A 14,938-nucleotide genomic window follows, 5' to 3' on the forward strand; every position below is an offset into this window, starting at 1 on the left:
AAGTGTGTGGAGTGGTCTTACCTATTCTTGGCTCTAAATAAATTTGGTGTAGGGGACAACTTTATAAAATGGGTGAAAGTTTTATATGATGATCCTCAGGCTGCTGTCCTTACTAATGGGCTAAGGTCAAATAGCTTCTCTATATACAGAGGTACCAGACAGGGCTGTCCTTTGTCCCCTCTCCTATTTGGTGATGTTCACCATAAAATAAGCTTGTATGCTGATGATGTCCTGATATTCATCTCTAGTTCCGAGACTTCAATTACATCTCTTATTAATATTATTTAATTATTCAGCGAATTCTCAGGCTACAAGATTAACTTAACTAAATCAGAGTCTATGCCACTTGGTAACCTACACTCTGTACCTAATACTTCTCCCCCCTTCCCTTTTAAATGGTCTCCCTCAGGTTTCATGTATCTGGGTATATTTGTAACTCCTAAATTCCAGCAAATGTACAGAGCCAATTTTGTTCCCTCTTTTGATACAATAAGACAGGATCTGGAGCGCTGGAACTCTCTCCCGATTTTCTTGGTTGGGTAGGATATCCCTCTTGAAAATGAAAATTTTACCTAGACTACTTTACCCAATCCAAATGATCCCAGTATTACTCTCCAATAAGGTAATAAAGGATGTAAATGGATGCCTAAGTTCCTTTTATATGGAGTAAACGCAAGCCAAGACTTAAGATGGCAATATTGCAGCTGCCAAGTTCTATGGGCTGCCCAATATCAGGTTCTATTAGTGGTGTGCCCACCTATGTTTATATTTCTGACTGGATCACAAATGATGGCTCCTCTATTTGGTTAGACATTGAGACTTCTCTTTCAAAATACCCCTTACAGGATCTTTTATTTTTCAGAAGTTTCAAGTCTGTAGAAGATCACTGCAATAATCCCATTACACTTAACACACTCAAAGTATGGAGGTCAGTTCAACGCTTCCTGGGAAGGTCCAAACTAACCTCTGCTCTTACCCCAATTCTTAACAACCCAGATTTTAGTCCAGGATTGCTGGATGCTGGCTTTAACTTTTGGCTTAATAAGGGCATACGCAGACTAAATGACTTATTTGCTGATAAGATTTTATTGTCATTTGAGCAGATGGTCGAGAAATATCGACTCCCAAAGCAGGACTTTTTCCGCTTCCTACAAGTAAGACATTATATTCTGAAGAGCACCACCTTAATTGGTAACCCTGATATGTCTGTCATTGAAAGAATGCTTTTTTCCCCACAAAGGAACATGTCTGTGATGCTTTAAGGTCCTTTTCTGCGGTCAACACAGAGGGTGAAACAAGTGTGGGGGAAAGAATTGTCTGTTACTATTGACGAAGAGATGTGGGAGGACATTTGGAGATATGCAAAACAATATCTATATGTAATCGTACTAGAGCAATCCAATTAAGAATAAGACACAGATTGCATATATCCCCAAATCGCAGACATGCTTTTAGCCCCACTTCCTCTTCTCCACAGTGTCTTAAATGCAAAACTGATACAGGCACCCTAACACATTGTTTATGGTCATGTAACAAAATAAAAGATACTAGTCTGGTGTTCTGCAAGAAATTGAAAAGATCCTAGGGGTTGATCTAGAATTGGACCCAGTTTCTTTACTGTTGGGTCTCCCTAGTAGGCATGTTACTTCTGTGGGTAAGAGGAGGCTTTACCACATCCTTACCTCCGCAGCGAGGAAAAACATCCTTTTACAGTGGATTAGTGATAAGGTTCCTTCTATTAAAGATTGGCATAAGATACTATTTGAATGGGTGCCTCTGGAATCTGACATGTACATTGCATTCTAAAACAGACCAGTTCTACAAAGTATGGGAACCTTATCTAAATTACCTAGAACCTGAGGTATCAGCTATTAATGTGCAAGGATTCTCTTAGAATGGTGGGGATCTATGTATTTCAGAACTACACTGTACGTTCCATGTGTGGAACCTAACTTCTTGGTTTAAACTGAACTTTTTTGTTTAATTTCTGTTTGTAAGTTTGTTTAAAATGTATGTATTGAGAGATGCGGGGATGGGGTGAGAGAAGCGCCGAGCGGGAAGAGGAAAATGGTGTGTGTGTATATATATATATATATATATATATATACATATATATACATACGCAGGTATGTGTGAGTGCTGTTTAAAAAAAAAAAAGATTACAAAAAGTTACATGAAACAGAAAAAAATGCCTCTGGCACGTTCAATGTATTGATGTGTTGTATAGTTCCGACCTGTGCATGGCAGTAAGGTTAGTGCTATCCGGGATCAATGATGTGAGCGATTTACATTGGAGGTGCACTATAGGCATTTTTTTTCAATGGATTGTACATTCTTATTTACAACTTTTTTGGAAGTACATACTGGCTGTGATGGCAGTAAATTATGATAGTTGCTATACATACATTCGTTACTCACAAATGATGAAGTTATCTTGACATTATTAAGCTGGTAAATGACGAGTTCAATGGCTGATGAAAGGTGATGCCTAGTCAGTTGTACAACTGAAATGTCTTCCGCATTTAACCCAACCCCTCTGACTTCTCCTGTAAAGCCAGATTCTGGTTCATATGATCACTACCTACTAGCACCTACCCAGTGAGCTTGACAGTTATGACTAAATGGCTACCTTATGAAGTGAATCAATTGAAAGCTGTTCTGATGCTGTGCTATAGGTGTGGATGTGGACTGTGTCAATCACTTGGGCCAGACACCTCTGTTCTGTGCATCTCTCCTGGGCCTGGCAAGTGTCACTGAGCTGCTTCTGCAATTTGGAGCTGACCCCAACCAGTAAGATTGACAAGTCATTCACACACTCTCATGTCTCCTCTCTTTTTAGACATAAAATAAATACTTCGAAGATGTGTAAGCCTTTTAGTGCAGCATGTTTTGTGACACCATACTGTGAGTGACCTATTTTCCTGTGTAGTCGCTGTGAGGACAGGAGCACCCCTGTCCACGCTGCTGTGTTCGCCTGTAACCCCTGGCTGCTGAGCGGCCTGCTAGACGCAGGGGGGGACCTAAGGCTCCACGACCACAAAGGCAGGAGCCCCCAAGACTGGGCCGAGGCTGGGGCTCAGGAGCACAGCGCCAGGGTTGGTGCTCACAGATACAATGATCAGATACATACTGTATACACTACTAATCTCTCACTCCCTCTCTGTCATCAAGATGCTTAAGTTCCTGAAGAGCTGTGTGAACCACATGCACAGCCTGTCTCAGTCCCCCCAGCCCAGGGAGCTGCGCCGGACCCCCACCTCCACCTCTTCCAAGACTCTGCTGCGCTCCCCCTCTCTACTGGAGCTCCTCAAGTCTGGGTGAGTAGCCGGGGGATCCTACATTTATACTGCCCATTTTTGGGGGGGTTTGTTTTCTTAAAATCTATATGTTAACATTTCTCCCATGTTGCAGTGGTTCTGACCTGCACCTCAACAGAAAGATTACCAAGTCCTCTGCCTGTGACACAGTTCAATGTTTTGGCTTTGGAAAGGTATTTGCCTAAAATGGTGAAGTTGATGAAAACCAAAATAAGTTGCATCATGTGCCCACGTCATATTAGGATTTTCCCTATATCATTATACTATATGTGTGTATGTATGTAAGTATGAGTTTATTTGGATAAAATCATCTGCTAAATTGCATATAGTGTGGTATATATTTTGGAATGGCAGTATTTTGTTTCTGGATGAGAGTGAGTGACTGTGTTTTCTTGCTGGGCTCAGTTGTGTATAGATAAACCGGGATATGCGTTGGGCCTTCTGGCCTCCCTGCCTGTGATTGGGGACAGTGAGTTGGGGCAGGCTGACGACGAACCCCTCCTCTCCTTCTCCTGTGGCGCCTTCATTACCATGACCAAGTAAGACTACTGAGGACTGGAACCACGTCTTATATAACTCCTATGGGATTGCATTAAATAAGAAGCTACCGATTTAGATGTTTTTTCCTCTAAACTGGTTGTTCCATCTGTCAGTTACAGCTGGAAGGGCTGCAGGATCACTGTGAAGGAGCTGCAGTCCCTCTCTCCACAAGGAGGCAGCCAAGAGGCCTACCTTGACCTGATGCTCATTGAGCTGGAGTACTGCAAGTGAGAAGACGATGACACTCTTTGAACTCTTTAAACAACTTAAATGACTGCTGCGTTGAGTTCTCAAATGTTTCTCCAAATGATAGTCTTTAACATAAAGTACACCTGTCATTTCAGTGCTATTGATGCTGTTTATGGATATACAGCATAACCCAGTAACTGCTGTGTGACTGTCTGTTTGTAGCCAGCTGTTCCATCCATACCTGCTGCAGCTGATGGCAGTGAGCATGTCCAGTGACCTGATGAGGGTCCGTCTGGTGTTTGAGCGGGTCCACGTGGGCTCTCTGCACAACTTGCTGCACCAGAGGGTAATCCCCACCACACATACACACACTTTCAGCATTTATATGTGTTTTGTACTTACACATTCATTCAATTTAACAAATGTATTTGTGCACCTCACCAGCGTGCTGAGTTTCCAGTGCTGCGTGCTGAGACCATGCTGTTGGTGGTGCTGCAGGTGTGTGAGGCTCTGCTCTACCTGCACGGTCGGGCCCTGGTGTTGCGAGCGCTTTCCTCCCACAGCATCCTCCTCACACACCCTGGCGTGGCCAAACTCTCCGGCCTCGGCTTCATGGTGCCCAGGTAGGAAAAAAAGGAAACTTTCACTACTAGGTCTTTCTTTTTCCTAAACAAATTTTGTTGTAGTCCATGCGCCTGCAATGAAATACTGAACATTATTCCATAAGGGTGGTAAGTAATGAGTATTGGTCTGTATGTCCTGTTCTTCTCCCAGTGACAATAGTCACCGCAGACCCTCGGCTCACCTGCCCCTGCCCCCAGGCCTGTACAACTGGGCCGCCCCTGAGGTGATCAGACGGAGACCCTGCACAGGGAAGGCTGACGTCTACAGCCTGTGTGCCATCATCCAGGAGCTCTATACAGGTAGCTACTCCGTCTGTTGTCCACTGCAGCAGTGTGAATATTTGTGTGACCTTGGTGTGTGTGTTCTACCGTAGACACAGTGCCGTGGGGCCCGGTGGACCCTCGTTGGATCAGGCAGACTGTAGAGTCGGGCCAGGCCCTGGCTACAGATTCCAGTGTGCCCCAGCCTTACTACGCCCTGGTCAGGGTGGGCCTGCAGCCCCGCCCCGAGGACCGCACACACAGCCTGCAGGACTTGCGCTATACACTGCGCCAAGACATGAAGGTATAGACTGCAGCCTAGGCACTCCGCCAACATAAGCAATGGTTGGTGTCGTAATAGTGGCAGCAGCCTCACATGGATTTGTTATTATGACCTCTCTGTGGTGATCCTGGTGTGTGTGTGTGTGTGTGTGTGTGGTAGGAGCTGTCCCAAGTAGGGGGAAGGAGGACGAGTGGGCTGTACACAGACGTAGGAGGAGGGCTCAGGCCTGCAGGCTGGAGTCCAGAATCCGCCCCAGTCAAGGAGCCTGCAGGTGCTGGTGGTGAACAGAGCACATACAAAACACCCTGAACAATATAAACATTTAAAAAAAGGGTTTTATCCATGTCTTTTCCCCTCTTTCTCAGACCTCAGGCCTACCGCCTACACTGACCCACAGGAAGGTTCTTTAGGCAGTTCCATGGACACTACAGTGGACAGGGAGATCCAGGACCAGCTCAACGAACTGGACAAACTGCTGGACAGAGAGAACGAGACAGAGAGGGGAGAAGAAGGAATGACAACAGACTCTGAACAGCCCATATTCCACCGTGACATCTCTTTTAGGGATATCCTGCCCCTGGATGACTGGCGCCTGTGCTCTGTTGTGCCATCGGAACCCTACAACACCCAAGAAGAAGAGTCTGACTCCAGCACTGTAACAGAGGAGGAAGAAGAGGAGCGGACAATTATGAAGGAGAGGGCTGTTCAGCCAGAGCGCCCAGTGTCCGGAAAGCTCTCCGAGCACATCAGCTCCATCGTCCTCAACCTCAAGGTCTCCCAGGTACTGTTGCAGCAGTCCGAGTGCAACCTGGCCACTGTGGAAACAGGCCGTTCTCGACGGCAACAGGAGCGGGGGGCGGTCGACGAGGTGGACGGAGGGGCAGAGGGAAAATATCCTCAGACCCCCCACATCTCCTCCTCAGCCTCCACCTCCCTCTCCTCCACTCTCTCTGGGTCGGTGTGTAGTTACATGTCCCGCGCAGTGGGGCCTCCTTCACAGTACCGCCTCCTACCACATGGTGTCCACCCCTCGGCCAAGAGACTGGAGGCCCAGCTACTGAAGGGAGGAGAGTCCATGCCGCTCAGCGCTGAGGAGCTGGCCGCATGGCAGAGGGAGTATCCTGCAGAGGAATACCCTAATCTGGAGTGCACTACTCTGGAGTGCCCTTCGGAGGAGTACCCTACTTTGGAGTGCACTACTTCGGAGGGAACCGGCAGCGAGGGCGAGGAGATGAGCCACTATAGCTCGGCTCCGGAGGACAGCTTTGTCAACATATGCCCCAGAAGGCAGCAGCAGGTAGCACACCACCACAAATTGCAACCTCTGGTGTTACACACAGACACAACTGCAACTCTGAGTCTCACAAAAGTGCCATGATTGGATGAAGAATATATTCCCATGGTACAGTTTGTCACAACCCAAGCTCTTCCCAGGTTGTGTTGTGACTATCTGAGTGAGTGACTGCTGTCTGTCTGGTAGGCAGGTAGAGATGGAGGCTCCAGAGGGACAGTGAGAGGAGGTCCACAGGCAGAGACAAAGCAGCAGTCAGTGGACAGACAGGAACTCACTGACAGGTACAGAACACTGACAAAGGCAGCACTGTTCTCTGCTCTAAATCCATATGCATACGGTAGAAAATAAGTGTGGGATATAAAACTCGCAGTGGCCTCATTTAGTCAAACTGTATGGTGGGGACAATTGTGCAAATCTAACCCAAAATGTACAATAATTGCAACACCAATACCCTACAATTAGCTACAGTATACCTTTGAGCAACATTTTCTGTTTAAAAAATGACTAGGATTTGGTGACACATCACTTTACATTTTGTTTGCGTGTTTTTGACAACCTGCTCCCTCTGCCCCATCCCAGGCTCTGTCTGTCTTCTGAGGGGACAGAATCTCTTGAGGACAGTCCCAGACAGCCTGAGCTCCCAGCCAAGGCCAAATGGACCAGTGAGATTTCACTATATTATACACTGAACAAAAATATAAGCACAACATGTAATGTGTTGGTTTCATGAGCTGAAATAAGAACCCATAAATTCTCCATACGTACAAAAAGCATATTTCTCTCAAATTTTGTGCACAAATAATCCATCCACCTGACAGGTGTGGCATATCAAGAAGCTGATTATAAACAGCATGATCATTACACAGGTGCAACTTGTGCTGGGGACAAGATAAAGCCACTCTACACAGCCCAGGACCTTCATCTGGCTACGTCACCTACGGGATCGTCTGAGACCAGCCACCCGGACAGCTGATAAAGCTGGGTTTGCTCAACCAAATACTTTCTGCACAAACTGTCAGAAACCGTCTCAGGGAAGCTCATCTGCCCGCTCGTCGTCCTCACCTTGTCGTCCTTGACCTGACTGCAGTTCGGCGTCGTATCCAACTAAGAGGGCAAATGCTCGACGTCCTTGACCTGACTGCAGTTCGGCGTCGTAACCAACTAATTGGGAAAATGCTCACCTTCGATGGCCACTGGCACGCTGGAGAAGTGTACGCTTCACAAATTAATCCTGGTTTCAACTGTGGGGGCACAACTGTTTCAACTGTACTGAGTAGACGGCATGTATGGTGTCATGTGTGCGAGGGGTTTGCTGATGTCAACATTGTGAACAGAGTGCCCCTATGGTGGGGGTATGGGCAGGCATAAGCTACGGACAACTAACACAATTGCATTTTAGTGATGGCAATTTGAATGCACAGAGCTACTGTGGCAATACTGAGGCCCATTGTTGTGCCATTCATCCACCACCATCACCTCATGTTTCAGCATGATAGTGCACAGCCCCATGTCGCAAGAGTCTGTACACAATTCCTGGAGGCTGAAAATGTCCCAGTTCTTTCATGGCCTGCATACTCACCTGACATGTCACCACGAACCAGCATGTTAGAATGCTCTGAATACACGTGTACAATAAATGGTGGTCACCCCATTATATGATTTTCTGATCCACACCCCTAACTTTAAAAGTTATCTATGACCAACAGATTCATATTTATATTCCCAGCCAGGTGAAATCCATAGATTTAGGTCCTAATTAATTTTTCAATTAACTGATTTCCTTATGAACTAACTCTAAAATCTTTGAAATTGCTTTTTTATATATTTTTGTTCAGTGTACATGCATTATACCCAAGTTACAGTTCACAGAACACCATCTTTACATTTATTACAGTTCTGACCCCAACTTCCTCCTAAGTTCCTCATCCTCTCATAGGTGAGGTGTCAGAGTTGGTGGCCAGGATGACCCGGGGGCGTCTGGGGGTGGCTGTGGGCCCCCCTGCCAGCAGTGACAGTGAGGAGATGGAGGACAGACAGGGGTTTGGGCGAGTGTTGGAAACGCCAAGACCCAGACAGGACCCCCTGGGGCGCAGTGACAACGGCTACAGGTCCTCTCCAGACCCTGCCTCAAAGCCACAGAAAGCTGCAGCTGAGGCCCTCGAAAGCAGCTCTGAGCTGGAGCAGATCTTCAAAAGCTTTGCAGGTAATGCAGCTGATAAGCATGCTATACTGTCCTTATGCTCAGAAGCATAGTAGGATAGGATCATATCTATCTTCTGTCTCAGTATCTCATCTTTCTATACAGGTGTCCAGAGTGAGAGTGAAGAGGATGCAGATTTCCACACAGTGAACCGCTCCTTCAATATGACATGTGGGGTGTGGGAGGGCTCAGGACAAAGGGAGGTTAGATGAGAGAAGCAAAACTTCAACTCTGCACCCCATAGAGAACATAATCATCAGATTATATTAGTTAAAATGTTACACACTCAGTGTTAAACCCTTGACCTTGTGTGTCCAGGAGGAGGGGACCTCTGAGTCGGACTACACCCAGTCTCCTGTGGAGCCTTCCAGCATGTTCTACACCCCCAACCCAGAGCAGAGGAACAACCCATCCAGAGATAGCCAGGTCTAGTAGTTCTTAGTTAACGTAATAGTTACAATGCCTTCAAAAGTATTCATACCCCTTGACATATTCCACATTTTGTTGTGTTACAGCCTGAATTCAAAATGGATTAATAGATTTTTGTTCTACCATAAAAAAAAAATTTAAATCACCTTTATTTAACCAGGTAGGCAAGTTGAGAACAAGTTCTCATTTACAATCGCGACCTGGTCAAGATTAAGCACAGCAGTTCGACACATACAACAACACGGAGTTACACATGGAGTAGAACAAACATACAGTCAATAATACAGTAGAAAAAGAAGTCTATATACAATGTGCGAAAATGAGGTGAGATAAGGGAGGTAAAGGCAAAAAAAGGCCAAGGTGGTGAAGTAAATGGTAGATTTGCAGTGGAAGAATGTGCAAAGTAGAGAGAAATAATGGGGTGCAAAGGAGCAAAATAAATAAATACAGTAGGGGGAGAGGTAGTTGTTTGGGCTAAATTATAGATGGGCCATGTACAGGTGCAGTAATCTGTTAGCTGCTCTGACAGCTGGTGCTTAAAGCTAGTGAGGGAGATAAGTGTTTTCAGTTTCGTCGATTTTTGTCGTTCGCTCCAGTCATTGGCAGCAGAGAACTGTAAAGAGAGGCGGCCAAAGGAAGAATTGGTTTTTGGGGGTGACCAGAGAGATACACCTGCTGGAGCGCGTGCTACAGGCTATGGTGACCAGCGAGCTGAAATAAGGGGGGACTTTACCTAGCAAAGACTTATAGATGACCTGCAGCCAGTGGGTTTGATGTAGCGAGGGCCAGCCAACGAGAGTGTACAGGTCGCAGTGGTGGGTAATTATATGGGGCTTTGGTGACAAAACGGATGGCACTGTGATAGACTGCATTCAATTTATTGAGTAGGGTATTGGAGGCTATTTTGTAAACGACATCGTCGAGGATCGGTAGGATGGTCAATTTTACGAGGGTATGTTTGGCAGCATGAGTGAAGGATGCTTTGTTGCGAAATGGGAAGCCAATTCTAGATTTAACTTTGGATTGGAGATGTTTGATGTGAGTCTGGAAGGAGAGTTTACAGTCTAACCAGACACCTAGGTATTTGTAGTTGTCCACATATTCTAAGTCAGAACCGTCCAGAGTAGTGATGTTGGACGGGCGGCAGGTGCAGGCAGCGATCGGTTGAAGAGCATGCATTTAGTTTGACTTGTATTTAAGAGTGAACCTGTTTTTAGAAATGTTTGCAAATGTATTGAAAATTAAATCCAGAAATATCTCATTTACATAAGTATTCACACCCCTGAGTCAATACTTTGTAGAAGCACCTTTGGCATTACAGCTTTGAGTTCTCTTGGCTATGTCTGTATCAGTTTTACACATTTACACCCAAAGCATGATGCTGCCACCACCATGGTTCACAGTATGGATGGTGTTAGATCGGTGATGAGCAGTGCCTGGTTCAGGCCAAAGAGTACAATTTTTTGTCACATCAGACCAAAGAATCTTTCACGTGCCTTTTTGCAAACTCCAGGTGTGGTGTCATGTGCCTTTTAATCAGGATTGGCTTCCACCTGGCCCCTCTCCCATAAAACCCAGATTGGTGAAGTGCTATAGGAGAACAACAGTCTCTCTATCTCAGCCAAGGAACTCTGTAGTTCTGCCAGAATGGTCATTTGGTTCTTTGCCACCTCCCTGACCAAGGTCCTACTTGCCCGGTTGGAAGGCCAGCTCTAGGCAGAGTCTGGGTAGTTCCATATTTTTTCCAATGATGGAGACCACTGTACTCTTTTAAACTTTCAATACTGTAGACATTGTTTTATACACTACATGTCCAAGTGTGTGTGTGTGTGGACACCCCTTCAAATTAGTGGATTTGACTATTTCAGCCACACCTTTTGCTGACTGGTGTATATAATCAAGCACACAGCCATGCAATCTCCATAGACAAGAATTGTCAGTAGAAATGCCAGTACTTAAGAGCTCAGTGACTTTCAATCAAATGTATTTATAAAGCCCTTCTTACATCAGCTGATGTCACAAAGTACTGTATAGAAACCCAGCCTAAATCCCCAAACAGCAAGCAATGTAGGTGTAGAAGCACTTTCAATGTGGCACTGTCATAGGATGTCACCTTTCCAACTAGTCAGTTTGTCAAATGTCTGCCTTGCTGTTATTGTGAAATGGAAACGTCTAGCAACAACAGCTCAGCTGCGAAGTGGTAGGCCACACAAGCTCACAGACCGGGACTGCAGTGCGCTGAACCGTGTAAAAATTGTCTGTCCTCTGTCGCAACACTCACTACTGAGTTCAAAACTGCTTTTGGAAGCAACATCAGCGCAATAACTGAAATCCATGAAATGGATTTCCATGGCTGAGCAGCCGCACAAAAGCCTAAGATCACCATGCGCAATGCCAAGCGGGGACCAACTCCATATTAATGCCCATGATTTTGGAATGAGATTGTTTGAAAAGCAGGTGTCCACATACTTTTGGTGTGTATATGTCTCATCACAAGTATATCTTGGAGCTCTGCAGACAGTGCCTTGGACTTCATGTTATAGTTTCTGCTCTATATGTGAAATCAAAATATTTCTCTGTCCGCTTTTGTATATAATCTATACTGAACAAAAATATAAACGCAACAATTTCAATGATTTTACTGAGTTACAGTTCATATAAGGAAATCATTCAATTGAAATAAATTAGGCCCTAATCTATGGATTTCACATGAGTGTGCAGGGGTGCAGCCATGGGTGTGACTTGGAAGGCATAGGCACACCCACTGGGGAGCCAGGCCCAGCCAATCAGCATGAGTTTTTCCCCACAAAATGGCTTTATTACAGACAGAAATACCCCTCGGACGATCCCGCCTATGAAGCAGGATGTGGAAGTCCTGGGCTGCTGTGGTCTGCAGTTGTGAGGCCCGTTGGACGTACTATCAAATTCTCTAAAACAACTTGAGGCAGCTTATGGTAGAGAAATTAACATTCAATTATCTGCCAACAGCTCTGGTGGACATTCCTGCAGTCAGCATGCCAATTGCATGCTCCCTCAACTTGAGACATCTGTGGCATTGTGTTGTGACAAAACTGCACATTTTAGTGGCCTTTTATTGTCCCCAGCACAAGGTGCACCAGTGTAATGATCGTGCTGTTAAATCAGCTTCTTGACATGCCACACTTGTCAAGTGGATGGATTATCTTGGCTACGGGGAAATGCTCATTAACAGGGATATGAACAAATTTGTGCACAATTTGTGAGAAAAAAGCTTTCTTTTTGTACTTACGGAAATCTTTTGGGATTTTTTTATTTCAGCTCATGAAACATGGGCCAACACTTTACATGTTGCGTTCATATTTTTGTTCAGTGTAGATCATGTATTCTATTGTACTTGGTACTGATTCATAGATTTTCTGTTTTCTTGCTTGATCGTGTGACATTTATTGATGAAATGTTTGTTTTCACTTTTCATTCATGCACTTTCTTGCACTTATTTTTTGGGCACAATGACATTTTAATAAACAACTTTATTTTGCATTCAAGCCTCAGTTTTGGATTTATTTGTTTTTTCGGCAGTGTGCGGGTCTCCACCTCTTCCAATAGTTTCTGCTCTGGCATGCACTGTCAACTGTGGGACCTTATATCGACAGGTGTGTTTCTTTCTAAATCATGTCCAAACAATTTAATTGGCCACAGGTGGAATCCAAGTTGTAGCTACGTCGAGGATGATCAATGTAAATTGGATGCACCTGAGCTCAATTTGGAGTGTCCTAGCAAAGGGTGCTTAAGTAAATTAGATTTCTGTATTTCATTTTCAATAAATTTCCCAAAAAATCTAAACATGTTTTCACATTGTCATTATGGGGTATTGTGTGTGATGGGTGAGAATCTATTTTGAATTCGGGCTATAACACTGTAATAAGTCAAGGGGTATGAATACTTTATGACTGCACTGCATAACATAGGAGTAGTTAGTTATTTAGCTAATTAGTTAGTCATGCATGTAGTTAACTGTAGTTGTTGGTTTCCTCTTGTTAGAGCCCTGTCAGCTCAGAGGAGGACCTGGATGTGACAGTGGAGGTGTGTAGGGCTGCTGACAGTAGGACTGTACCAGAGGAGCAGAAGCTGGAGACCAAACACGGGAGTAAGATAGCTGTGTGTGTGTTTTGACACTCAACCAGAGTTTGAGCAGTATTTCAGTTTGGAAGCCATCATATTCACTGCTGGGTTATTCAGGCAGTAGTAGATGAGGACAGGTAATAAACTGATGTAGTGTTCATTTCCCTAGAGTGTCAGCCTGTACAGGAGTCAGATGAGATTGACATAAACCCCACTGTCAGTCAGCACGCACAATTTCCAATGGCCAGGTAGGAGCAGCACCAACACACTGACGCTCCATGGTAGAATCAACTGTACAATATGATTATGTAATGTATGTGTGTGTTGTCAATAGACAGATTAATGCTTAAGGTTTGTAAATCCCTGTTAGAACCTGATGGGAATGTTGTTTAGGAGCTCTGGAAAGGATGAGACTGTAGTCCTGTGTAGCTCAGTTGGTAGAACATGGCGCTTGTAGGTTTGATTCACATGGGGGACCAGTATGAAAAATGTATGCTCTCACTACTGTTGCTCTGGAGAAGAACGTCTGCTAATTGACAAATGTAAAGAGTAGATTGAGGTGTGATATAGTCAAGAACCAACAGTTCTTCCTTTGGGAGTATGTCCACATATCATGCCCAGTGTGCCACACGGAGTATTTCTGCAGATCATGTATGTATGTATGTATGGTATGTATGTATGTATGTATGTATGTATGTATGTATGTATGTATAGTGGTCTACCTGACCTGGCTGATGTCTCCAGCATCACGTGCTCACCCGCCCAGCACCATGAGTGGTTGGGCCAGGAGAGACTGCAACCCAGCCCCCTGAACAGACGGCCTCCGCCCTGCTACAGCACCCCACGCAGCCCAGGTACCAACCAACGCCACCCAGCTACCAGAGTGTTACATTTAAGCTTCATTATACGCATACATTTGCCATCAGCATTGTTTGCTACAAAGTGCATCCTACCTGCTACATGCAGAGGGGAAGAGCGTCTTTATTCTATTTTCCCCTACTATACCGTATTCATTGATTATGCCTAAGTACAATAGCTTTGGTCCAGTTTTTCGCAAGTACTCATTAAATTGTTGCTAGTGATTGTACTAAATGTTCCTCTAATTACACAAGTTGCTATTGTTTACATAGTCAATGTAGCTAGCTAGAGTTTCGCTAGCGAGTAGCTTTTAATTCATAAATCGTAGTACAATATCCAGTGGTGTATAGTCGAGGCCCTATGCAACCAAAATCAACTTTATTTCAAACATACATTACCAGTCAGTTCACACACCTTGCATTGGTTCCTTGAGTGTGCGTGTTTAACACCAGGAGCAGTACTTTTACAAGTTGAATTGCAGCAAAATGTCACTGGTATACTTGTTTTGGGGTGGTGCAGCGACTGCGCCCAACTACAGAGCCATGGGGGTCACTGGGGAGCCCATCCCCCCTCTGCCCAGCCTGCTGGACACCTCCACCTGGGGCAGCACCCGCTCCCTGCCCCCCCACACCGAGAGCTTCGCCATTGCCAGCCTGGGAGCCAGCACGGTCAGAATAGTCAGCACTCTCCCAGTCAGAACAATGTTTCAATTAATTCTTCAGACCTGTCGAAATATATAGTACGCGGGTGCCAACCAACCCTGGTCCTGGAGATGTACTGGGTGTGAAGTTATACCCATTATCAACATAACTGAAATGTTGATATATATTGGCTGCTCTATCT

General features: G+C 45.1%; 1 protein-coding gene across 2 annotated transcripts in view; it reads left to right on the top strand.

The window, feature by feature from the left end:
- Positions 1-14,938, top strand: part of tex14 (testis expressed 14, intercellular bridge forming factor) — a 31,520-nt gene that overhangs the window by 6,622 nt on the left and 9,960 nt on the right. The window contains exons 2-22 of one of the 2 annotated variants that reach the window (XM_031807898.1): positions 2,676-2,790; positions 2,930-3,095; positions 3,172-3,317; positions 3,412-3,490; positions 3,723-3,856; positions 3,971-4,084; positions 4,269-4,392; positions 4,491-4,669; positions 4,821-4,969; positions 5,044-5,234; positions 5,373-5,484; positions 5,579-6,510; positions 6,694-6,788; positions 7,087-7,169; positions 8,444-8,710; positions 8,813-8,910; positions 9,026-9,133; positions 13,157-13,262; positions 13,407-13,485; positions 13,982-14,091; positions 14,615-14,763. In XM_031807898.1, the coding sequence (XP_031663758.1) occupies positions 2,676-2,790; positions 2,930-3,095; positions 3,172-3,317; positions 3,412-3,490; positions 3,723-3,856; positions 3,971-4,084; positions 4,269-4,392; positions 4,491-4,669; positions 4,821-4,969; positions 5,044-5,234; positions 5,373-5,484; positions 5,579-6,510; positions 6,694-6,788; positions 7,087-7,169; positions 8,444-8,710; positions 8,813-8,910; positions 9,026-9,133; positions 13,157-13,262; positions 13,407-13,485; positions 13,982-14,091; positions 14,615-14,763 (3,536 nt within the window). Of the gene's footprint in view, positions 1-2,675; positions 2,791-2,929; positions 3,096-3,171; positions 3,318-3,411; positions 3,491-3,722; positions 3,857-3,970; positions 4,085-4,268; positions 4,393-4,490; positions 4,670-4,820; positions 4,970-5,043; positions 5,235-5,372; positions 5,485-5,578; positions 6,511-6,693; positions 6,789-7,086; positions 7,170-8,443; positions 8,711-8,812; positions 8,911-9,025; positions 9,134-13,156; positions 13,263-13,406; positions 13,486-13,951; positions 14,092-14,614; positions 14,764-14,938 lie in introns of both variants that reach the window. The other variant, XM_020464302.2, reaches the window with a different exon arrangement.

The sequence above is a fragment of the Oncorhynchus kisutch genome, linkage group LG28, assembly GCF_002021735.2.
Source record: "Oncorhynchus kisutch isolate 150728-3 linkage group LG28, Okis_V2, whole genome shotgun sequence".
In the NCBI taxonomy this organism is placed as follows: domain Eukaryota; kingdom Metazoa; phylum Chordata; class Actinopteri; order Salmoniformes; family Salmonidae; genus Oncorhynchus; species Oncorhynchus kisutch.